At 38.7% G+C, this 25,082-nt stretch overlaps 1 protein-coding gene across 1 annotated transcript; it reads right to left on the bottom strand.

Annotated features, from left to right (window-relative positions):
* Window positions 1-7,107: 7,107 nt before the first annotated feature.
* On the bottom strand, window positions 7,108-19,662 carry LOC106875990 (DNA-(apurinic or apyrimidinic site) endonuclease 2). Its single transcript, XM_014924332.3, has 6 exons — window positions 19,532-19,662; window positions 14,220-14,303; window positions 13,925-14,111; window positions 13,029-13,175; window positions 10,885-10,954; window positions 7,108-8,892 (listed from the first exon to the last, which is right to left on the bottom strand). Exons 1-6 carry the CDS (start codon window positions 19,644-19,646, stop codon window positions 7,774-7,776), a joined length of 1,722 nt encoding a protein of 573 aa, XP_014779818.2. The 5' UTR covers window positions 19,647-19,662; the 3' UTR covers window positions 7,108-7,773.
* Window positions 19,663-25,082: the final 5,420 nt, after the last annotated feature.

Genomic DNA, 25,082 nt, shown 5'->3' with positions numbered 1-25,082 from the left:
AATATAAAGCTGAAAAAAAAAAAAAAAAAAAAAAATTAACACCAAATATACAGTGCGTGTGTTTTTATTGGCTAAACTGGCAATATGACCATCCCCAAGTACAACAATATATATATATATATATATATATATATATATATATATATATATATATATATATATATATATATATATAAAGAAAAGTTCGTTTTCCATGTTTTTGTATTTCATGTTCTCGTTTTTCATGCTGTTTACGTTTTTTGACGTCCTGTACCCATGTATGCATGTGTATATACATATATATGTAAGTATGTACATATATGTATGTATATATGCATATATATATATGCTATTTATATTATTATATGATCGAACGCCACGCATCCATTTCCAAGTAAGTTTTATCCTAATAATTCTGATGCGACACTATCACTATCACTATCTCTTTCTCTCTCTCTCTCTCCCTCTCTCTCTCTCTCTCTCTCTCTCTCTCTCTCTCCCTTCCTCTTTCTATATTCTTTTTTTTTCTTTTCCACCCTTTCTCTAATTCTTCTCCTCCCCCCTTCACCGTTCTCTATCTATCCTCTATCTGTCTTCACCGTTCTCTATCTCGAATTTCTTTCTTTCTTCTCCTTAAGCTACAAGAGATAGTACACATTTTTGTCTGTTTCCTGTCAAAGCTTATTTCTCCAGCGTTCACCACTTCACCTCGCTATGGCTTAATAGCCCTTACCGTTTGTTTTAACTGTCCTGTTTTTGTTAACAACTTTGACCCTCCGCAAATCCCAAATTTTATTTAATCTGCTTTGCAGGAGCGACTGTCCTAGCGCTCGAAATCCGGAGTGGATAAAACAGTGGACAACTGATCAAGAGATTGTTCTTTATGCTGCCTGTCTCGTTTTTCTATTTATTTCTTTCGTCGTTCAAAACAAGTTCGTTTTCAATGCTTTTGTATTTCAAGTTCTCGTTTCTCATTTTGTTTATGTTTTTTGACGTCCTGTACCCATATATGCCTGTGTATATACATATATGTAAATATGTACATGTATGTATGTATATATGCATATATATATATTATTTATATCATATTATATATATATATGTATGTATGTATGTATGTATGTATGTGCATCAGGTAATTGGTTGATATTTCCTGTTCCTGGATAGCAAACGCATACCCTTCAAAGTGAGAGGTAGTAATCCGGCTAATTTCTACTAACATATCCATGCATAGTCTTCTGCTCATACAGGTTCATCCTTCCATCTGATGACACGTTGCGGCAGAGTCGTGCGACTTCTTTGGGCATGTTTTCTGGGTAATCAGGCAAAGAGTGTTGCTCAGGGAGCTGCCTTCTAAGTCTTATGGTATTATCAGCTTCATGTATGCAAACTTGATCAAGGGATGCACTTCGACACTTAGTGGTTAAAAGATGTTGCCGAAGGGATATGATGCGACATTCAAAGGTATTTTGGATCGATGTTAAGCCTCTTCCGCCTTGTTTTCGTTTTAGGCAGAGACGGTCTACGTTACTGCTTATGTGGAAATTATGTGTGTTTGTTAGTATTTTGGGGGTTTTCACATCAATGTATGTATGTATGTATGTATGTATGTATGTATGTATGTATGTGTGTATGTACTTATCCTAGTTTAGAAACTTTAAGAAAATATTTAGAAAACCTGAAATAAAACTGAATTTGTTTTTGTGTTTTTATCATACATACACCAACCAATAATAACCAGATGAAAGAAGAGAAAGAAAGAAAGAAAGAGAAAAGGACAAACATTAAACTGTTATATTTCGATTAATTATAAGTGGTCTTCTGTTAAATAAATGCGAAGTCCCTCGCACCACATTCAACGAATTACCTCCCTTGTCTTCGTGCGTCAACATTTAAAGCATTTTGCACAAATGGTTTGTTTCGTTAGTTTGATGATGATGATGATGATGATGATGAGGAGGAGGAGGAGGAGGAGGAGGAGGAGGAGGAGGAGGAGGGGGAGGAGGAGGAGGGGGGAGGAGGAGGAGGGGGAGGTTCATTAATTGAAGGTAAATTTATGAAACAAAAGACAGGAAATTTGATTGAAATTCTCTGCAAAAGTTAACAACATTAGCAACAATGTTCTCACCATTGTGTCTTGGCATCAATTCCATTAACCATTATTTGCAGATGGCAGCAATGATATAATAACAACTTGGTTGTATCATCATCATCATCATCATTATTATATTCAAACCCATTGTGCCTTGTTGCATATTATGTCACTGAAAATAGTCACCAAACCTCCCTCAAATCACACATGGAAAAAAGAAGGATACATAGAAATAATGCAGCTCCTAGAGAGACAACGTCTGAAACGAAGATCGCAGTTGGGATGATGTCCGTCTTGCTCTGATATACAATGTGTTTTTAACACGACATGTATACGAAAAGATTTTCTCTGAGACAAAAGTCACAGCATCATTGGTGTCTATACGTTAAGTATGGTGCACAGATGGCTATTTTATTGTTTAAATAACTACAATAATTCTTCATTGATTTGCCAGTGATGAGAAATATGTGATATAAAATTAGAAGAGTTGAAATGTAAGAAACGCGGCCCCTTTGCGTTCGATCCCCAACCCGTCCATTTCTTTCACTGACAAAGATGACTTGATGTATTTACACCACAGCAAGAAATCTTCTCCTTGACAAAATGACAGTGAATGGCGATCTTACAGGTTTGAATATCTCTCAGGCATAATTGAATTGGTAACAAGTTTGTATTTATACACATCACCGCTTAGCGCTGTCACCCTGTGTTTTATTTATGGTGAGCCACTGAGTAGCGCAACCGGTCATTGAACGATGACCAGAATATCATAAGAGGGACCTATCTCTTGTATCAGGTCGCATCATCTGCTTTTCTCGTTTCTGCAGCTGAAAAGAGGAGATAACCACTCTGAAGCGTATGCATGCCAGTCTGGTGAGGTGGCGCTATGAGCTGACTCGGTGTATTTACACTTATTTGCCTACAGTGAGAAATTTTCCCCATGACAAAAGACTGAATGATTTCCTTACACGTTCGTATATTCTCCAACACATTTGAACTGATAATAATTGTGTAATTTTTAAATATTTGGTTTTCTTACTGTTTTTTTTTTCTTTTTCTGGTTCTTCCAGATTTCAGCGCCTTGGGGAATTGCCTATTTGTCTTATATATAGCCCGGCCACGAAATTTTTTTCCCACGAGAGTTTCGGACCCCAGTTATAAACTCATTTGCATACAGCCAATCAGAGCTCAACTATCAAACTAATTTATGAGAACATAACAAGTGATGAGCGATAAGATAAGGTCACTTGGGCAAGGAATGACCATTGCTTCTTTTCTCTTTTAAGAATGCTTGTTGTTCTTGTTCTTGTTCCAACCATGGCTGCCTCTGCCTCTGTGTTGTTGTTTACTTTGTAAAACAGTAAGGGGAGAGGGTTGCCAGCACATCACCCTCTACCCACATCTTTACCATATGGGGCCCTAACAAAATCCGATTATAGGTATAGATGCAAATCTATCTAATTACTTGTCTCCTAAAACCAGGCATAACTTAGCGATCGGTCGACTTACAACATCGTTCTTCGTCTTGAGTTTACTTGGTAGAGTGTGTTTGTTAACTTGACAACAGGGTCAAGGTGAGCTCTGATTGGCTGTATGCAAATGAATTCATTACTAGGGTCCGGAACTCTTGTGGGAAAAAAGTTTCGTAGCCCGGCCCTGGTCATTTTTGTCAACAAGACTATCGATCGACGAACTCTTTTACGTTGTTGCTAAGTTAAATACTAGAATTTCGAGTTCCAACTTTCCGCTCTCACTGTCCAATTTTCTTCGGTAATCTCGCTCCCTCTAATCTTTGAGAACGACTCCGCTCCGCCACAATATTTTGATTCAGATTGCTGCAGCTAAAAAGTGGACGAAATAATGAAATAGAACTTGAGTTAAAATTTGAAACTATTATCTCTAGGAGAATAGATCTCTGAACGCCACGTAGTACCTGTCTGTCATAGATGTCACCAGTTAAGAGTGAATGGCCCCACTGTCAATATGCGCTTGTAAATAGAAGAGTAAGAGAGATGGCTTGTAACTTTCGGGGGTCAGGGTAATCCTGGATCTGTGGTGTTCCTTGATTGGCCCTAGCTGGAGTTTCTCCTGCATGAGGACTGCATCACTCATATTATCACAGACTTTCTATACTTTTATCGCATTTCGTTGTCTTTTCCATTTCTTTCTTTCCATCCTTTAATGTAAAGCCTCTCACAAATTCTTGTCTGTCCTACTGATGTCTTCCTCATCTCTGTTCCTCTCAAAGAACTGACTATTATTATTATTATTATTATTATCATTATTATTATTACTACTGCTACTATTTACTAACTTGCTTTCCTTTTTTTTTTTTATTTTGTCTTCCTTTTTGTCAAATCACTCACATTCTACTTTCCCAATTCATCTAAATCTCAAAATCGTTTTTAAATGTTTATAAATTTACCTTTCACGATTTTTTTTTATGTTTTCTATCAAGAAATAACTATTTCTGTTTATTCATTTCATTATTTTCAACTTAATTTTAAACATTCAAATCTTCAAAAATTTTCTTTCTAACAATTTTACATTATTACTCTTCGTCTTATTCATTGACAAATATTTTTTCCAATACTGCACACATACTTTCAACAATTCGTGTGTGTGTGTGTGTTTATACATACATATATATAGACATATACATACCTATATGTTACATATATATATACATATATACATATATATATATATATACATATATACATACATATATACATATATATATATATATACATATATACATACATATATACATACATATATATATGCATATATATATATATATATACATACATACATATATGCATACATATATATATACATACATATATATGCATACATATATACATACATACACATATATGCATACATATATACATACATACACATATATATACATATATATATATATATATACACATACATACATATATATATACATATATACATACACATATATATACATACATATATATATATACATACACATACATACATATATATATATATACACACACATACATATACATACATACACATACATACATACATATATAGGTATATATATATATATATATATATATATACACACACTTACATACACGTATGTTCACTTGTACAAGCATTCTTAACACTTTTAATTCAAGGTATTTATTATTTACTGAAGCTTCATACTTTTTCAGTCGAAATTTCTTACAATTATTTTTAAAAGTATTTATTTTTCAAAAAATCTCCAATTTCAATTCAAAATATCATTTTAATTTCTTCTCAAAAAATAATTCTTATAGAGAAGCAATTCTTTTTTTTTTTCTTAAGAATGTCTTCTCCGCACATAACTGAAAATCACAGATTCTTCAATTGTTGTCTGTGGAAGAAAACATTTTGGCAGTATTTCACAAGGATTTATTACAATGGAATAATTAATAGTAAAAGATCTTTACTCTTTTACTCATTTCAGTCACTTGACTGTGGCCATGCAGCAGCACTCCATTGAAGAATTTTTAATTGCTGACCCCCAGCAGTTATCTTTTTAAGCCTGTAACTTATTCTATCAGTCTCTTTTGTCGAGCTGTTAAGTTATGGGGATGTAAATACACCAACACAGGTTATCAAGCAGTAGTGCAGGACAAACAGACACAAAGACATAAACACACACACACACACACACACACATATACATATAAAAAACATTCGAGCGAGGTCGTTGTCAGTGCCGCTGGACTGGCCTCTGTGCAGGTGGCACATAAAAAACACCACTTGAGCATGGCTGTTGCCAGTACTGCCTGACTGGCCCTCGTGCCAGTGGCACGTAAAAGCACCCACTACACTCTCGGAGTGGTTGGCATTAGGAAGGGCATCCAGCTGTAGAAACTCTGCCAGATCAGATTGGAACCTGGTGTAGCCATCTGGTTCGCCAGTCCTCAGTCAAATCGTCCAACCCATGCTAGCATGGAAAGCGGACGTTAAACGATGATGATCATCATCATCATCATCATCATCGTTTAACGTCCGCTTTCCATGCTAGCATGGGTTGGACGATTTGACTGAGGACTGGTGAAACCGGATGGCAACACCAGGCTCCAGTCTAATTTGGCAGAGTTTCTACAGCTGGATGCCCTTCCTAATGCCAACCACTCAGAGAGTGTAGTGGGTGCTTTTACGTGTCACCCGCACGAAAACGGCCACGCTCGAAATGGTGTCTTTTATGTGCCACCCGCACAAGCCAGTCCAGGGGCACTGGCAACGATCTCGCTCGAAAATCCTACAGGAGCCAGTCAGGCGGTACTGGCAACGGCCAGGCTCAAAATGGTGCATCTCATGTGCCACCCGCACAAGAACCAGTCCAGGGGCACTGGCAACGATCTTACTTGGCTTGCCGGGTCTTCTCACGCACAGCACATTTCCAAAGGTCTCGGTCAGTAGTCATCGCCCTGGTGAGGCCCAATGTACGAAGGTCTTGCCTCACCACCTCAGCCCAGGTCTTCCTGGGCCTACCTCTTCCACGGGTTCCCTCAACTGTTAGGGTGTGGCACTTTTTCACGCAGCTATCCTCATCCATTCTCACCACATGTCCATACCAGCGCAATCGTCTCTCTTGCACGATGATGATATATTTATACTATGGGCTTCTTTCAGTTTCTGTCTACCTAATCCACTCACAAGGCTACAGAAATTGACACTTGCCTAAAATGCCATGCAGTGGGACTGAACACAAGACCATGTGGTTGGAAAGCAAACTGTATGTGCATGCGTGTGTGTGTGTGTGTCTTACTGATTACTGACCTGACAGGTTTTGTTTGAAGGACACATAAATATGAGAAAGTAAAAACAAACTGGTATTCTTCGCGTAAAGGCCCCTGTGATATTTGTTTTGCATCGAATTATACATACTCCCTTATCTTTGCTAGTGATAGAAATGCAGTGAAGCAATGATCAGCTAATCAAAAAGCTGCAGCTAATGACATTATTGTCCCATAAATTGTTATATGAAAACAAAATTAAAACAAAATAACACAACATTAGTAGAAACAACATTTAATTTGTAAAATTTATAAAATAAGGTTTACCCGGGTGTGATAAAACAGTGTCTTAACATAGTGGAAAGTTTTTTTTTAAATGTCTCTGAAATCACATTGACTCACAATGAATCACTGAGTCACAATGAGTCCTTGAGTCAAAATGAGTCAGTGTCTTGCAATGAGTCATTCAGTCACAGTGGGTCATTCAGACACAATGAGTCATTCAGTCACAGTAAGTCATTGAGTCACAATAAGTCAAAGTCACAGTGAGTCATTGAGTCACAGTGAGTCATTTAGTCACAATGAGTCAATGAGTTAGAGTGAGTCATTGAGTCACAATATCAGATTCACAATATCAGATTCACAATGCATGTAGTTACAGTGAGTCAGTCACAATGAGTCCTCAAGTTATGAGTCAAAGAGCTACCATGTAATATATCGAGTCAACAATGACTCTTCCTAGCTGGCCTGCCCCTGAAATTATTGCAATTTACAAGGTGCATGTGAAGCAAAATGGATCAACTGGGAACTGAACCTAATTCCCAGATTACAAATTCTTTGAATTATTCAAACCAAATCAGTAATTTGTTTTCTACAAAAATAGAAATTTCAGTTTTTTTTTTTTTTTCCATCAATCTACTTCTTTAAATCCTTAATCCATTTAATCTACTTCTTTAAATCTTTAATCCATTTAAAGAAATTGCATCGAGCTTCCTGGTTGTTCGCAGCTCCGTCAGGTCGAGAACAGGTGTAGAACTGTCTACCTTGTGTAGGGCCAGGTTTCTTCACTGTTCGCAGAACACATGGCTCACTGTGCCCAGGACACAGGGGAGCTGGAGGTGGCCCTTTCAACAGATTCTTCCAAGCTAACACCTGGGAATTTGAAGTTTGGTCTGTTGTGGACTTCACTTTGGAAACTATTAGTTCTTCTTTGTCTGCTTCCAACAATGAAGAGTCTTGGACATTCTTTGAAGAAATTTCTAAATGGGATGAAATCGAAGGTTCTGTTGTCACTTCCTGAGATTCAGACGAATCATTAATATCGGAGTCATCTGATGATGTTTTTTTACTGTTTTTAAACTCATCCAGCTCTGAAGAAGAATTCCGTCCTAACTGACCAGGACAAGACGATGGTTTCTTGTTGAAAAACCCCATTAAGTTTATTTGTTTCGGTTTATTTTCTAAGCAAGATTTGCCCTTTTTCTTCTGCGATCCTAAACTTTCAGATGATTGCCGCTTCAATGAATGCGGAGAGTGTTTCCGCTTATCTTTCCATTCTGTGCTTGCTGAATGCTGAACGATATTGTTGTTGCCAGACATATCTGTGGAGGGTTTACCATAAGATTTAGTGAAAAACATGGACAGTTTCTGTTGTTTGCCAGCAAATTCCGGCATGAATTTTGCACAGTGACTGGGTGCCTTCAGAGCAGTAACAACTGAAAAATTAAAACTGGCTTTTACAGGACAATGGTCAGAACCATCAATATTGGCCATAATACAACAACTGGTCAGAGCAGAATTAAGGCGTTCATTGCAAAGAATATAATCAAGACGTCTACCAAAGTTTGTCTGTCGGGCACCCGTTAGGGTACACCAGTTAGTGTAGGCCTCCAGCTGGTCAGGGTGGAGATAGCGAAACGTGTCGACAAAATGTCCTCCCGTAACAGTGGCAGGTTGGGTATCTTTATCATGCAGGTCACTTTTGTCAGAGAGTTCATCAGTTTGCTGTTTATGACACAACATTTGATTCAACCAACAACGACTTGGTATTGAATGGGATCCACCCTGGAAAAAGGAGAAAAACATAATGAAAGAACTGATAAGAACACAACTCACAGAAAAGGAAAAGAATGGACAAAAATCAGGAAAAGATTGGACAAAATTCCTGGTGGCATTTCATCATTTATCTTTTACTTATTTTAGGCATTAGACTGTCGCATCGCCTTGACAAATTTTTCTTGAATGAATCAACCACACAACAATATTTTAAGCCTGGCACTTATTCCATCAGTCTCTTTTGCCAAACCGCTAAGTTACAGAGACATAGACACACCAACACTGGTTGTCAAGCAGTAATGGAGGGGACAAACACACACACACAGAGTAAACCGGAACTACAGGAAAGTCAAGGGTCTTGCTTAAGGACATCATGCACCACCACCAGGTGTCAAACTCTCAACATTGCAAACATGAGCCAAACACGCCTAAGCACTAAAAGCCAGGGACAGGGCAGGGTTAGGATAAAATACTTCACCCAGGTGCAGGAGTGGCTGTATGGTAAGAAGCTTGCTTCCCAACCACATGGTTCCAGGTTCAGTCCCACTGTGTGGCACCTTGGGCAAGTGTCTTCTACTATAGCCTCAGGCCGACCAAAACCTTGTGAGAGGATTTGATAGATGGAAATTGAAAGAAACCCATCATATAAATATATATATATATATATATATATATATATATATATCATCATCATCATCATCATCGTTTAACGTCCGCTTTCCATGCTAGCATGGGTTGGACGATTTGACTGAGGACTGGTGAAACGGGATGGCAACACCAGGCTCCAGTCTGATTTGGCAGAGTTTCTACAGCTGGATGCCCTTCCTAACGCCAACCACTCAGAGAGTGTAGTGGGTGCTTTTACGTGTCACCCGCACGAAAATGGCCACGCTCGAAATGGTGTCTTTTATGTGCCACCGGCACAAGCCAGTCCAGGGGCACTAGCAACGATCTCGCTCGAAAATCCTACGGGAGCCAGTCAGGCGGTACTGGCAACGGCCACGCTCAAAATGGTGCATCTCATGTGCCACCCGCACAAGAACCAGTCCAGGGGCACTGGCAACGATCTTACTTGGCTTGCCGGGTCTTCTCACGCACAGCACATTTCCAAAGGTCTCGGTCAGTAGTCATTGCCTCGGTGAGGCCCAATGTACGAAGGTCTTGCCTCACCACCTCAGCCCAGGTCTTCCTGGGCATATATATATATATATATACAAAGATCAGAACTTATCTGCAGCTCTTTGTGGTCCAAATCAGATATGCAATCTATGCGGGTGTCTTTTCAATACACTGTCTGGTTTAAAAAGCCACATCAGATGCCATGATGGTGCTAAGGTGTAGGTACAGGAGGTGGTGAGACTCTGCATAAGGAGTAGACAACCACCATATATACAGTAATCCCTCGACTATCGCGGGTGATACGTTCCAAAACCCTCCGCCATAGGTGAAAATCCAGGAAATAGAAACAATATTGGACTGTATATATTTTGTTTTATTATTTTTATAATTTGTGTATATTTATTTTATTATAAAAGCAAAACAACACCAGAGAGGAATCGATGTGAGCTGAAATAATAAACCATGACAAGTGAACCGTGATAGGAGGGACTCGATAGGTGGACCACGATAGGTGATCCGCAATATGGCGAGGAATTACTGTATATGTGTTTGTGTGACTGTGTTTGTCCCGCCACCATTGCTTGACAACTGAGGTTGGTGTGTTTTCGTCCCCATAACTTAGTGGTTCAGTAAAAAGGACCGATAGAATAAGTACAAGGCTTACAAAGAATAAGTCTTGGGGTCGATTTGTTCGACTAAAGGCAGTGCTCCAGCATGGCCACAGTCAAATGACTGAAACAAATGAAAGATCCACACAATGACATGTGAAGTAGGAATTCCTCACACACATTGTGTTCTAAAATAGATTAAACACACACAAAGTTATCATCTAATTATCTTCATTAAAGTTCAAAGCGCAATCAAGCATACCAAAGCACTGACCTCTGAATCTGGTTCACAATGGTCCATGTTCTGATGTGTTGTATTTAAGTCTCCCAAAATGATCACATGACTGCAAAGAGAAATGAGGACAACATTGGTTTCAAATATTGGCACAAGGCCAGCAGTTTGAGGGGAGGGGCTAAGTCGACCCCAGTGCTCGACTGGTAATTCTTTTATCAAGCCCTATAAAGGGTGAAAGGCAAAGCCAGCCCCAACACTATTTGAACTCAGAACGTAAAGATGGAAAAAATTCAGCTAAGAATTTTGCCAGTGTGCTAACGATTTGGCCATTAGCAGCCTTAGAAATAGGGACAATGATGATGATGATTATTATTATTATTATTATTATTATTATTATTACCTTTGCACAGCTTCTAATGCTGGAGATGTACTACTGTGTCAGCTGTTCACAACCAGTGAACTAAGGTAACACCTCTTATTTTTCGAGCACCTTCCAGAGTATTCGAGCGGTTCTAAGCAGTGCTGTTTTCTGCAAGTGCTCCACCCTTATTACTGCCCCTAATTGTTCCACGTACTTCTTGAGATTTTTACTCACTGTTCCCAGGACTCCGACAATTATTGGTACTACTGCTACCTTTTTCATTGACCACAGCTGCTTAACTTCCCAAGCTAACCTGTTATATCTCTTGACTTTTCTTTCTTCCTCATCGCATACCTTGTCAGCTGGGTTTGCTATATCTATGATCCAGCATCGTTTGCTTTCTTTCTCAATCAACACTATGTCTGGCTTCCTATTCTATTATTATTATTATTATTATCATTATTATTATTATTATTAAGGTGATGAGCTGACAGAACCGTTGACACACTGGACGAAATGCTTAGTGGTATTTCACCCTTGACCACATTCTGAGTTCAAATTCCACCAAGGTTGACTTAGCCTTTATTCTTTTCAGAGTTGATGAATTAAGTACCAGTGAAACACTGGGGTCGATGTAATCGACTCATCCCCCAAGCTACCCTTGTGGCAAAAATTTGAAATTATTATTATTATTATTATTACATTGATAAGCAAATGAGAGGAGGGATGGGAGGGGCAGTGACTGTGACAGCTGCTGGCTACGCTCCCAGGTTTGTGACAGGAATTAATGTTCTAGTTGAATAAAGGTGAGTGTTTGGAGAGACTAAGCTGAGGGGGGTGGGGGCCACAGTTCTGGGAAGGGATCACAGGCTGAGGTTGTTAAGTGTGGTGTTGGAACGGTGAAGCACAGTAAAAGTATCTGGTGGGAAATGTGGGCCAGGATGGAGAGGGTGTTCAGAGAAGTAGGCCTGAGCGGAGACAGTTGGTTCAGAGATAAAATAATGGTGATGGGGAAGGGGAGAAATTGGTAACAGAAATGAGTCTGGGTGGAGAGGGTGCATCACTTGCTTGTCGAGAGGAGTGGGCCTGGAAGGAAAGGGTATGTAACTGGTTTGGTTCAGAGGAGCAGAGACCAGAAATTTTGGGGGAGGGGCCCAATCGATTAGATCGACCGCAGTATGCAACTGGTACTTAATATATTGACCCTGAAAGGATGAAAGGCAAAGTCGACCTCGGTGGAATTTGAACTCAGAATGTAAAGACAGATGGAATACTGCTAAGCATTTCGCCCGGCGTGCTAACGTTTCTGCCAGCTCGTCACCAATTATTGTAGTATTGTCACTATTTATGACGGTACTTTTTTACACTATAACCGTGTAGTAACAAAATATACAATGAAGCAGGGTAACAACAACGTAAGAATCCAATAAATTATCCATGAACTATACACGGACCAACAAATGATATTCCAACAAACAACCAAATGACACCTTAGGACTTCCTGCGATTAATGCCTACTCTCTCTCTCTCTCTCACTCAGACCGCTACTATTTACAGTCATTCAGTCAAGTCTATTCTTGAAGCCTTGAGATTTCAATGAAGGGGTTGTATATTTTTAGAATGACATTGTAGGGTAGGTGTAAGAGTTCAGATCTGGCTGGTTTGATATGCTAAAGGGTTAAATGCAAAAGGGTGAATTTTATTTCAACCCCAGAATCATAAAGGAGAAAAGAACTTCACTGTAGCAAGGTCTGAAGTCAGGAAATTGAGGGACAAAAGGAAAAGGAAGAATGGGGAGACAAAAGACGGAAAGAAACTCTACCTGCCGCTTTCAATTAATGCCTCAGCTCGGGTTTGTAAGAGAGCGAAGAACCTCAGTTTGAAGCTGTGACGTTCTTCATTTTCAGAATCATATCGTGGGCAGTAGACATTAATGATAGCCATTTGACTGCAGCTGCCGTCAGGATTCCTACAAGACAAAACAGGAGACAACGTTAAATCACATACAACAACAAAAACTGTTAGATTCACTTCAACATTTAAATTTAATTTGCTGTGCAACACGGAATTTTGTCAATGAACAAGTCTCGGTCTCAAAGTGATGAAAATATTTTGGCAAATTAAATTTAAATGTTGAAGTGAATCTAACAGTTTTTGTGTGTTTTTAAATGGCTTATAAACACCTTCCACACTGCAATTGTTTTCGTTACAGCACACAATTTCAGATCAGGTCACTTGCTATGCAAGTACATCTCCGTAGATATAAATAATTAAGTACATATTTTAATAGATAATTTAAATACAGCGATACCTCACAGTACAAGTTCAATTCGTTCCATAACCAAGATAATCTTATGACTTACTCGTTTTACAAATCAATTTTCCCCAATGAAATTAACTAAAATATAATCCGTTTCAGCCTACAAAAACACTCAAAAGTAATTTTTTATGGGTTTCAAAACAGAAAAGGTGTAGTTACAAGTAAAATGACAATTATAAAGAAAGAGAATGCAAAAGAATTATGTAAATTGGTTTTATTAACTGAATTGCCTTAAATATGGGACGATTTGTGTGCTCGTACTACGGATTTCTGCTTGTACTTTAAGACAAAAATTCACATGAGTCTCGGCTTGTACAGCAAACTACTCGTATAATGGTGCACTCATACTGCGAGGTTCTACTGTATATTTAAATGTAAAACATTGAGTAAATATCTACCTAATCTCGTGTTGGGTTATCACAGTTCGGCCTTCAGCATCAAGAGCATCAAGCTCATCTTTTGAAAACTCACTGTGATCACCATAGTAACCAACAACATCGTCAGCCCCTTTCTTGTTAAGGGTCCCTGATAAACCTTCTTCAGCTTTAACTGGGAGACAGTGGTCTTTACAGTAGGTCACAACACCTAAAGGGCCAACAGAAAAACAACAACAAGTCAAGGGTTTCCATTAATTACAACTTAATTACTACTTAATTACAAAAGCGTGACATCTCCTCAGGAGGTGGAACTTACCAGAGTAACCACTTCTTTTACGAGAGAAACTGAAAAATGCATTGTAGCCGTCCACTATTGCCGTCATCTCATCTAACATGTCACCTGGGAGGAGAGAAAAAAGGGGGGAAACTATTTCACAGGTAATGGCAAAGGAAAAGATACAATTAACATGTAAACATGGCAGAGAATAGAAATCTAGAGATCAGAAAGTCGTTTGGCAGAATCAGTAGAGCACAACACAACATGCCTTGTGTTGGATTTAAGTGTTTGAGTTCAAATGCTGCTGCATTCAACTTCATCCATTCATTTTACCAGGGTCAATAAAATACCTGTTAAATACCGGGGACTTTATGTTCATCCAAATGGCTTGTAAGGACTGTTGTACAAGTCAGGTACAAAGATGCAGCAAATAAAAGAGAGTCAATGATTTCAGGGTCCAACAGGCTTCAGTCCTAAGTCCCCTCCTCTTTATTATCATTGTCTTGCAGATCACCACAATGGAGTCTATGGGAACTCCTACATGCTGAGGATGTGGTTCTCTTGGCTGAATCTATAGCAGAATTACAGAGAAAATACCAGTAGGGCTGGTGCCACAAGAAAGTACCTAATGCATGCTGTGAAAGTGGTTGGAGGTTAAGAATGGTTCCCAGCTTTAGAAACCATGTCAAAGCATTCCTTGGATCCATCACATCCTGTCAAACCATCTAGATTATTTTTGCATGGAAGATGGCCATTAGATGATGATGATGATGGTGACGATGATGATGATGGTGACGATGATGATGATGGTGACGATGATGATGATGGTGACGATGATGATGATGGTGACGATGATGATGATGATGATGATCTTTTCCACCAAATTTGAGGTCTTGTGTTTATGATAGCAGATAATACCTATAATTTCGTTAGGGTGATGAGCTGGCAGAAGCATTAGCTCGTTGGGCAAAATGCTTAGCTGTGTTTTGTTTGTTTTCATGTTTTGAGTTCAAATTCAGCCAAGGTTAACTTTTCTTTCCTCCTTTCAGGGCCAATAAAATAAGTACCAGTCAGACACTGGGTCAACTTACCCCCTCCCTACAAAAACTGCTGGCCTTGTGCCAAAATTCGAAACCAATATTTAGAATTTCACTATAAACACTATCACATGACCATATAAATGTGGCATTTATTTGTTCTTTAAATATTAATTTATCTCACTTACTAATTAAGATCAATATTAATTTATCATACACTAATTATTAATTTATTGCATACTAATTATATTAATTAAGTACACACATGCACACTAATTATAATGAATATTACTTTATCACACACTCAGTAATAATAACTCATGCCATACAACCTAATTATGATAATTATCCATTAACCCTTTCGTTACTGCATTTACTTTGAGATGCTCTGTGTTTCTTTCAATTATTTTAAATATAACAAAGAATTTAGTAAAATAACTTAGTTATCATTCAGCTAGTGTTGGGAATACAAATTGTGACTAAGGTTTGGTGGAAGATTTTGATTCAGAACTTATGAAAACAAGACATTTGTACTCAGAGCCAGAGGCGGGTTCAGCCAGGTTATTAACGAAAGGGTTAATTATACCCACACTGTTTACGATAAATATTGGTTTCAAAGTTTAGCACAAGGCCAGCAATTTCAGGTGAGGGGTTAAGTTGATTACAACTGGTCCTTGTTTTATCGACCGACTCCGAACGGATGAAAGGCAAAGGTGGCCTCAGCAGAATTTGAGATGAGAACACGAAGACAGGTGACATGCCGCTCTGCTAACGATTCCTTCAGCTCACACCACCTTGATTATGATAAATAGTAAATTATTCTAACTGTGATTGATATAGTTATTTGATTAACAGAAATGACTAATGACATACAGAAGTTGAAGTTGAATGATCAACTATACTGTCCTCAATAAGCAGATGGAAATGGTAGGACTCTACTAATTAGATACAGTTAATTAACCAATTAAAAGAGAACTTGACTAAACTCTCTCTCTCTCATTCTGTGATCCAGCAAGTGTATCTCTCTCTCTCTCTCTCATACACACACAATTTCATTCAAACCTTCAACAAGTCTTCCTACCAAAGGTTCATCCTCTTCATCATTGTTTTGAAATCCACTCTTCGTTGTTGGCATTATTAAGGCAGATTCTTTCTCTACAGCCAGATGCTTTTCCTGTCACCCACCCTCACCAGCTTCCAAGCAAAGTAATCTTTCTTCATAGCCTGACATAATCTCACAGAATATTAGAAATCACAATGCCAAGAAACGGACACACACACACACACACACATACATACAAACATACATACATACATACATACATATATATATATATATATATATATATATATATATATATATATATATATATATATATATACACACACACACACACAGCTTCTATCTACCAAATCCACTCAGAAGGCTTTGGTGAGCTTGGAACCACAGAAGATACCTGCCCAAGGCACTATGCAGTGGAACTGAACTTGAAACCATGCGGTTAGGGAACAAACTTCTCAACCACACAATCATGCTTGCACTATCATCATCATCATTGTTTTAATGTTCCCAACAAGCTTCTTATCAGTTTTTATCAAACCAAATTCAGTCACAAGGCTTTGTTCAGCTTGGGGCCATAATAGAGGGCACTTCCCCAAGGTTCCACACAGAGGGACTGAACCTGAGATCACATGGTTGGAAGCAAGCTCCTTATCCCCTCATCCACATTAGTGGAATGTGTAAAAGAAACCCAATGATAGTTGGTCAACTTTCAACAACAGAAGGCCAATGTCCAGCAATGTCCCTGTAAGATGCACATCTCAGAGCACAGTGAGACACAAAGATAACCCTGGTCATCTCCCAGCATCCGAAAATACTTCTAGTTGTCTTGACCTACCTTGCCACTGATCCAGGAAGTTGGGGACAAGACAGTGTGCCTGGTTGTCTCGCACAGCCCCTTTTCACTATAATTCCAGAACGAGTTAGGACCCTAGCTCCTGAGAACTACAGACAGTAGACGTTCCATGTGTAAGCTGGGATATTATATATGTTAGACAAGGAAATATCATCAGTTCTCTAGTTTCCTTGTACATGAGGGCATATGGATTGTGTAGTCTAGACAGGATCAGTCACGATTTTCCAGTGACCTGAGCAACCACATATTCCATTGGTGATGCTCTTTAAGAAGGGCCATTGGTATCTGAGAGGTGAAGCTTTGATCATTTTTGAGAACAAAAGATGAACAAGAAAGGGAGAACAAAAAGTAAATAACAAACAAGAATGCAAGACTATGAAAACCATTTCAGTATTCACAACCCATTACACTTCCAATGGAATTTGAAAAAATACGCTTCCTATAACTTCTTCATAATCAGAAAAAATTCAACAAACAAGAACCAAATATTCTTGTTAGATTCATTGGTCTCATTTAGCTTTGTCTGAAGGGACATACAAGGCTGAAACACCATGGTACCCCAGAATTTGGTTGGATCAATAAATCAAAAATTGTTATAAGCACAGATTCATCTGAAAGGAGAAGTTGTCCCCCAACGATGAAATACAACAGTGATTAGCATATTCACATTCAAATCGGTTGGAAAGGAATTTAGATTATGTCATCGTAGAAAAGAGAAGGAGATTGTCAAAATCCTGAGTACGGTGGTTGGTGTTGGCCATTTCACATTATTATTGGCGAATTGGCAGCATCGTTAGCAGGCCAGGCAAAATGTTTTGCAGCATTTCGGCCATCTTTACATTCTGGGTTCAAATTCTGCCAAGGTCGAATATGCCTTTCATCCTTTCTGGGTCAATAAATTAAGTACCAGTCAAGTACTGGATCAATGTAATCAACTAGATCCCTACCCACAAATTCCAGGCCTTGTGCCTATAGTAGAAAAGATTATTATTATTATTATTATTATTATTATTATTATTATCATTATTGAGTGAGAGACCAGTGAATACTATCAAAGTGAGACTATGGTAAAATATACGAAGCCCATTATACCCATCATGACTACCCGTCTGATAAGGGTACACCAGGCACATGCATCACAACCATATGTGCGCGACATGGTGATCTCATGTCAAGATAAACAGCACGTGACCTTGCAGGTGGGGTCCAGTTAGAATTTTCTTCAGGACGAGTAACCCATCCCACTCAAAAGGTCCCTGAATAAGGTTTAAGGATGTTGAGCAAAACACCCATGTTTCCAAAGGGGAATTATTCAAACCCCAAAAAATTCCTCTCAACACATGGCTATGATGCTCCCCAACTACTTCTGCTCATGATCAGAGATGCACATATCTTCAGCCACCAAGGGACATGCTCAACTGGTTAAGGTCAAACAACAGATAGGCAAATCTGTGGTATTGAGCAGAATATTTACTGTAGCTCATCTTTTTATACCAAGACAAAACAATGTACATGATAACACTTCCAATCAATTAAGATCAGAAACCATGAGAGCCACTGCCTGGTACTGCATCAGGGCATTTATTATTATTATTATTATTATTATTATTATCAAGTATATTGGGTCTAGGACTGTATTTTTCCTAGCACTCTTCCTTTCTTTTTAGTAGGTCAAACGTCCACATACAGACCTCCTCATTGACACACTATGGAAATGGTAAACAAAACAGTTTGCCATTTCAAGGAAGAAAGCCAACTCTACAGAAATATTCTGAAACAACAATCAAATCTTTTGCTAGTAACGATGATTAGCAAGTCTAGTGCAGACTCTGGTTAAGTGAGTCTAAAAGTGGCCATCCACGGTTGTAAATAAACGATTCTTTTAAAACAGGAAAATTTAAATTAGAATGAATCGTTTCGGATGTGTCACGGATTCTTATTTCGTCAATTCCAAACAAACAAACAAAGAAAAAACAGAAAATTGTCGACATTCTTAGAATAAATGTCGACAGTTTCCAGCTCTGAGGAATAAAAGGGAATAAAAGCCAACATAAATTTCATATTCTTTGTATTCGTAAGTGAAAGGTAAAATAGCAATTCGTGGTGGAAGTTATTAATTAAACGAAAATAATAGAGACTTCTTCATAATATATCTCCAGTATTGAGTTGAGTGTTGTCATTCGTTTACTTGTAACCCCAACATCAACATATATATATATATATATATATATATATATATATATATATATATAGATAGATAGATAGATAGATAGATACATACATACATACATAGACACATGTATGTCTGTATTCTGTTGTTACCTCTTACGGTAGACAAGTGTTTTGTTTTGCAATTTGTAATTAGAAGAATTAAAATGAAATGATATTCCAAACTCACGAGTGATTTTGGTTTCCTGAAAACAAATAATATCTGCCTGTAAAGATTCCAGCAATTGGTGAATTGGTATTTTACTCGCTCGGATCCCGTTAATATTCCACGTTAATAACTTCATGTTTCCGCGGTAAAGCAAAAGCCCCCTTCAACAAGTTACCTCCCTTGACTGAGCGCTCTTAAGCAAGGGAGATAAATCACTCAAAATGTATTAGAGTTACCCCACTTATATCCTGCTTGGAGCCAGGCCAGGATTTATCTCAATGTCCACCTTGACCATTTAGTCTTTTTATCTGATGCAGAATATTGAACTAACGGTGCTTATGTTGTTGTTGTTGGCACTCCGTCGCTTACGACGTCGAGAATGAAATTAACGTGCAAGTGGCTGAGCACTCCACAGACAGGTGTACTCTTAACGTAGTTCTCGGGGAGATTCAGCGTGACACACAGTGTGACAAGGCTGACCCTTTGAATTACAGGCACAACAGAAAGTAAGAGTGAGAGAAAGTTGTGGTGAAAGAGTACAGCAGGGTTCGCCACAATACTCCTGCCAGAGCCTCGTGGAGTTTTAGGTGTTTTCGCTCAATAAACACTCACAACGCCGGTCTGGGAATCGAAACCGCGATCCTACGACCGCGAGTCCGCTGCCCTAACGACTGAGTCATTGCGCCTCCACTACGGTGCTTATGCAACCACCTGTAAATAACAGCTGTAATTTCAATACACAGAACATACACAATGCAGCAGATTCTCTTCTGGTGCCAAAGTTTATCAACGATGGACAACTCTTTCTTTAAAACGGTCATCTTTGAGATTTTCTTCGTTGTAGCTTAAAACAAGGCCAATCCTGAACCAATCCTGAACCATAGCCAAAAGCGTTCCAGTTGTCCCCATCCCCTCATCTTTCTTTGTTTTGACTTTTACGTTAACAATTTTATTTAGGACTGTCTTAAGAGTCTTCCTTTGTTTCTTTAAATCATGAATGTGAACTGAAAGATATTAAACCCTTTTGTTACCATATTTCTGTTGAGATGATCTGTGTTTCTTTCAATTAATTTTAAATATAACAAAGAATTTAGTAAAATAACTTAGTTATCATTCAGCTAGTGTTAGGAACATAAATTGTGACTAAGGTTTAGTGGAAGATTTTAATTCAAAACTTATGAAAACAAGACATTTGTATTACAGAGCCAGAGACTGTTACAGCCAGGTTGGTATCAAAAAGGTTAAATGTACGTTTGTGGTTTTACATGTACACATAATCTATCCCTCCCAATCAACCCAACCTCTGTTTGTATCTTCCACCTGATGAGTAGTGAGTAGAGCACCCCTCGTTAGGTAATTATTACTTCCGAGGTTTTGCTAGCTTGGAAACATATGTAACCTGGATTTTACCTGCTCAACTCCTTCAATTTGGATATGTATATATATGTATATATACACCTTAAATTAGAGGTTCACAAACTATCCATCTATTATACTTTAACCTCTCAACTGGAACAAGCCACCTTTCTCAGAACCACTCCCTCTCCCAGCCAAGGAATCTTTTGTCTTGCAAGTTACTTGGCAACCCCACTGGTGCTAGTGCCACATAAAAGGCACCCAGTATACTCTGTAAAGTGGTTGGCATTAGGAGGGGCATCCAGCTGCAGACCCTGTGCCAAAGCAGGCAAAGGAATCTGATGTGGCTCTTGTCAAAATGTTCAAACCGTGTGAGTATGGAAAACGAATGTTAAATGACAACAATGACAACGACGAGACAGGAAAAAATCTAGTTAAAGGACCATTGTTAAATCACATTTCAAATAAAAAACATATCAGGGATTATAAAAGTTATGAAGAACAACTAAATTCATCATCCATAATTAATACAAAGGTGAAGCAATAAAGGACATCAATATATTTCATTAAAATTTATCGTAATTTTACTATAATTTTACTATAACTTATAATTTTTCACAAAAATTCCCATACTTATTTGGACCAGAATGACTGGTAACACAACATGGTCACATTTCTTTTGATTATATTTTATAGTTCAGCCTGGTTTAACACCACCTCCTGGTCCTCCAAAGCACCATCGACCACGTTCAGATAGTGCTGTTTCTTCAAGCGCTGACTTAAACCGCTCAGGCTGCTCGCAGTAGATCTCCTTTGTTATCGTTTGGTTTGGGTTTAAAAGTTCAAAATGGAACTAAACCTTTCACATCCCACCAAACAGATAACAACACCTTACATGGGTGAAGACCTTCTTTAGCCTGGGATTCCAGTGTTTCTCCTTTCCCTACCCACTGTCTTCAGTACTTGACATTTTTATAGAGAACCCATTTCTCATCATTAGTCACTATTCGGTCCCAAAAAGGTTCATTTGTGAGACGTGACAGCAAAGAAGAGCACACATTCATTCTCTGCGCGCAACTAGACTCGGAAAGTTTGTGAGGAATTCATTGACCCAAAATGCTGACTTTTGTGATGACATACAAGTGTCGATGTATGGTTGGATGACCAAATCCAAGCTTCTCTGCTAGTTCCTCAACAGTTACGATGGGATTTTGTTCCAACAGAGTTTGCAGAACATCCTCATTGAGCTCTACAGATCTTCCAGGATGAGGCTAGTCTTCTAGGCTGTATTTTGTAGCTTGGAATTACGCTTATGGTCCGATCCCCATATACTGTATTAATATTCCTCACACTTTCCATTGCATTATTGCCTTTATTGAACTCATAAAGCAAAATATGCTGAATATGCTCCTTTGTCACTTCCATTATAGCTTTGAAAAAAATAACTGTTTAAATCGAACTGCACTCTTCAAAACTTGCACTAAGAATAAGTACATGGTCAAATTATTACCTGCTTTTATAGCAAGTTGATGCAGGTAGCTTATCCCATCCCCCTCCAACTTTTAGTTCATGCAATTGAAAAAACTGTATTATATATGGGATGACCCAATGGTAGAGGAACAATTTGTTGACAGACAACTTACAGACAGGACAATTTCTTTTCTGGTTCTATCAATCATATAGGTGTAGCCTTTGTATAGAAGCTTTCTGCTTCCTTGTTCTGTTTTGATGAACTCCATGATCAATACTTCTGCATGTCGACTTATTGTCCAATCGGCAAATTGTCTCCACGTGTAACCCAATATATATATATATATATAGTCAATCCAAACAAGAAAAAACAACGCGAGGACGTGATACAAGTACTGTGTTATTGGACACTCAGGAAAGGAAAGAAAAAAGGATTTCACATTTCGAGCGGAGCTCTTCATCAGAAATATAAAAAAAGTCCAAAGAAGGGAAGACAGAGAAAGAAAATCGCCAACGATACACACGCGGTCACATATTGAAAGTATGTAATTGTAAAATCCAAGGATGTAGGTGTAGGAAGTTAATCAATCAGTCCGTAGAAAATAGAAACTGGTTTATTAGAGCAGAAGGTTGTAGGTTATTTCCCATATCAAAGTTCAATAAGCTGAAAACAATTTTTTTTTTTTGATATAGTTCATGATTAGCAACTACAGTTGTTGTGAATGCGAATAAAAATCCAAATTGAAGGAATGGAGCAGGTAAAATCCAGGTTGCATATATTTCCTAGCTTGCAGATCCTCAGAAGTAAATTATTACTTAACGAGGGGTACTCCGCTAGCTAAGCCTCAGGCCGAAGATACCTTAATTATATGAAGATTACATTGTCGTTAAGGAATTCCAAGTTAAGGTATCTTCCACCTGATGAGTAATGAGTGGAGCACCCCTCGTTAAGTAATTATTACTTCCGAGGTTTTGCTAGCTTGGAAACATATGTAACATGGATTTTACCTGCTCAACTCCTTCAATTTGGATATGTATATATATGTATATATACACCTTAAATTAGAGGTTCTCAAACTTTTTAGGCCACCACCCCTCATGACCATATAATAACCTCAGCACCCCCACCCCTATTTTTATGTATAAATATTTCATATATTACTAATTTATATATACTATAAATCATTTGATATTTAATATAATTTGTATACAATACTATATTATAATAGATTCAGTGTCCTCTCAACGCCTTCATTTTCTCTACTGCCACCACCAACCCCTTAGGCATCAGTGACCATCTCAACGCCCACCAGAGGGCAGTAGCGCCCACTTTGAGAGCCTATGCCTTAAATCACTATCTTAACTGTCAACATATATCCCTTCACAAGCAATATACATAATACAAACTCCTTGAATCTTTTCATATCCGCTGTCTCCAGTGCATTCTTTATCTGACCTGGAAGGACAAGATCCCACATTCGGAGATCCTGAGACGAGCGAAATTGACCAGCATCGAATGTACGATCCTCGAATGTCAACTATTCTGGGTGGGGCAAGTTATCAGGATGCCGGAAAACTATATACCCTAGGTTGTCTTTTTGGGGAGTTAGCAGAGGGTAACCAACCGCACGGAGGTCCAAAGAAGCGATATAAAGATCATCTCAAGAAATCCCTGAAGCTCTGCAACCTCTCCCCTGGTGCACTTGAAACACTGGCCACAGACCGTACTACCTGGAGGAGTATGGTCAAAATTGGTAAGCAGCATTTTGAGGATGAGTGGACTAGACTTCGCGAAGAAAAGTGGAGACAGCTCAAGGAACATCAACAAAACCCTAGACGAGCTCATCTTCGTCGGAGACCTCTTCGCTGCTCTCAGTGTAATCGGACATGTGCCTCCAGAATTGGCCTTTTCAGCCACGAGAGGGCCTGCCAACGCCATCAAGGCAACCCCTAAGGATCAAAGATGACATCGTCATCTGTCAAGATGGACAGCCTTAAACAAGTAACCAACATAATACATACACCTGAACCCTTTTGCATTCAGATTTCTCTGTCAAAAGGTAATTCTTATTTATTCACATTGGTTTGAATTAATCATGCATTCTCTCAAAGCATCAAGATTTCAATGATGTGACTTTATTTTTTAAAATGACATTGTAGGGTAGGTGCAAAAGGCTGGATCCGAGTAGCTTGAATATAAAACAGGTAGAATATTTGGACCCGGTATGACTGGTTTAAATGCAAAAGGATGGACACCCAGACAACCGAGAAGTGGCCTAAGTGAAGTGTTGGAAAGGTTGACTTGTGGTAAGCATTTTGGCTCCCTGCACTCATTATCATCATCATCATTTAATGTCTGCTTTCCATGCTGGCATGGGTTGGACGGTTTGACTGAGGACTGGTGAACCAGATGGCTACACCAGGCTCCAATCTGATCTGGCAGAGTTTCTACAGCTGGATGCCCTTCCTAATGCCAACCACTCCGAGAGTGTAGTGGGTGCTTTTACGTGCTACCTGCATGGGAGCCAGTCAGGCGGTACTGGCAACAACCATGCTCAAATGTTGTTTTTCATGTACCACCGGCACATGTGCTGGTAAGGTGATGCTGGCAACAATCACGCTCAAATGGTGCTTTTTACATGCCAGTGGCACAGGAGCCAATCCACGGCCCTGGCAACAATCATGCTCAGATGTGCTTTTAACATTCCACTGGCAGGAGTGCCAATCAGGTGGTACTGTCATCAGC

Source organism: Octopus bimaculoides, chromosome 1 (assembly GCF_046866305.1).
Source record: "Octopus bimaculoides isolate indiv1 chromosome 1, ASM4686630v1, whole genome shotgun sequence".
Classification (NCBI taxonomy): domain Eukaryota; kingdom Metazoa; phylum Mollusca; class Cephalopoda; order Octopoda; family Octopodidae; genus Octopus; species Octopus bimaculoides.
Note: the sequence above shows the minus strand (reverse complement) of the source record. Positions and strands in the feature narration are given on the sequence as shown.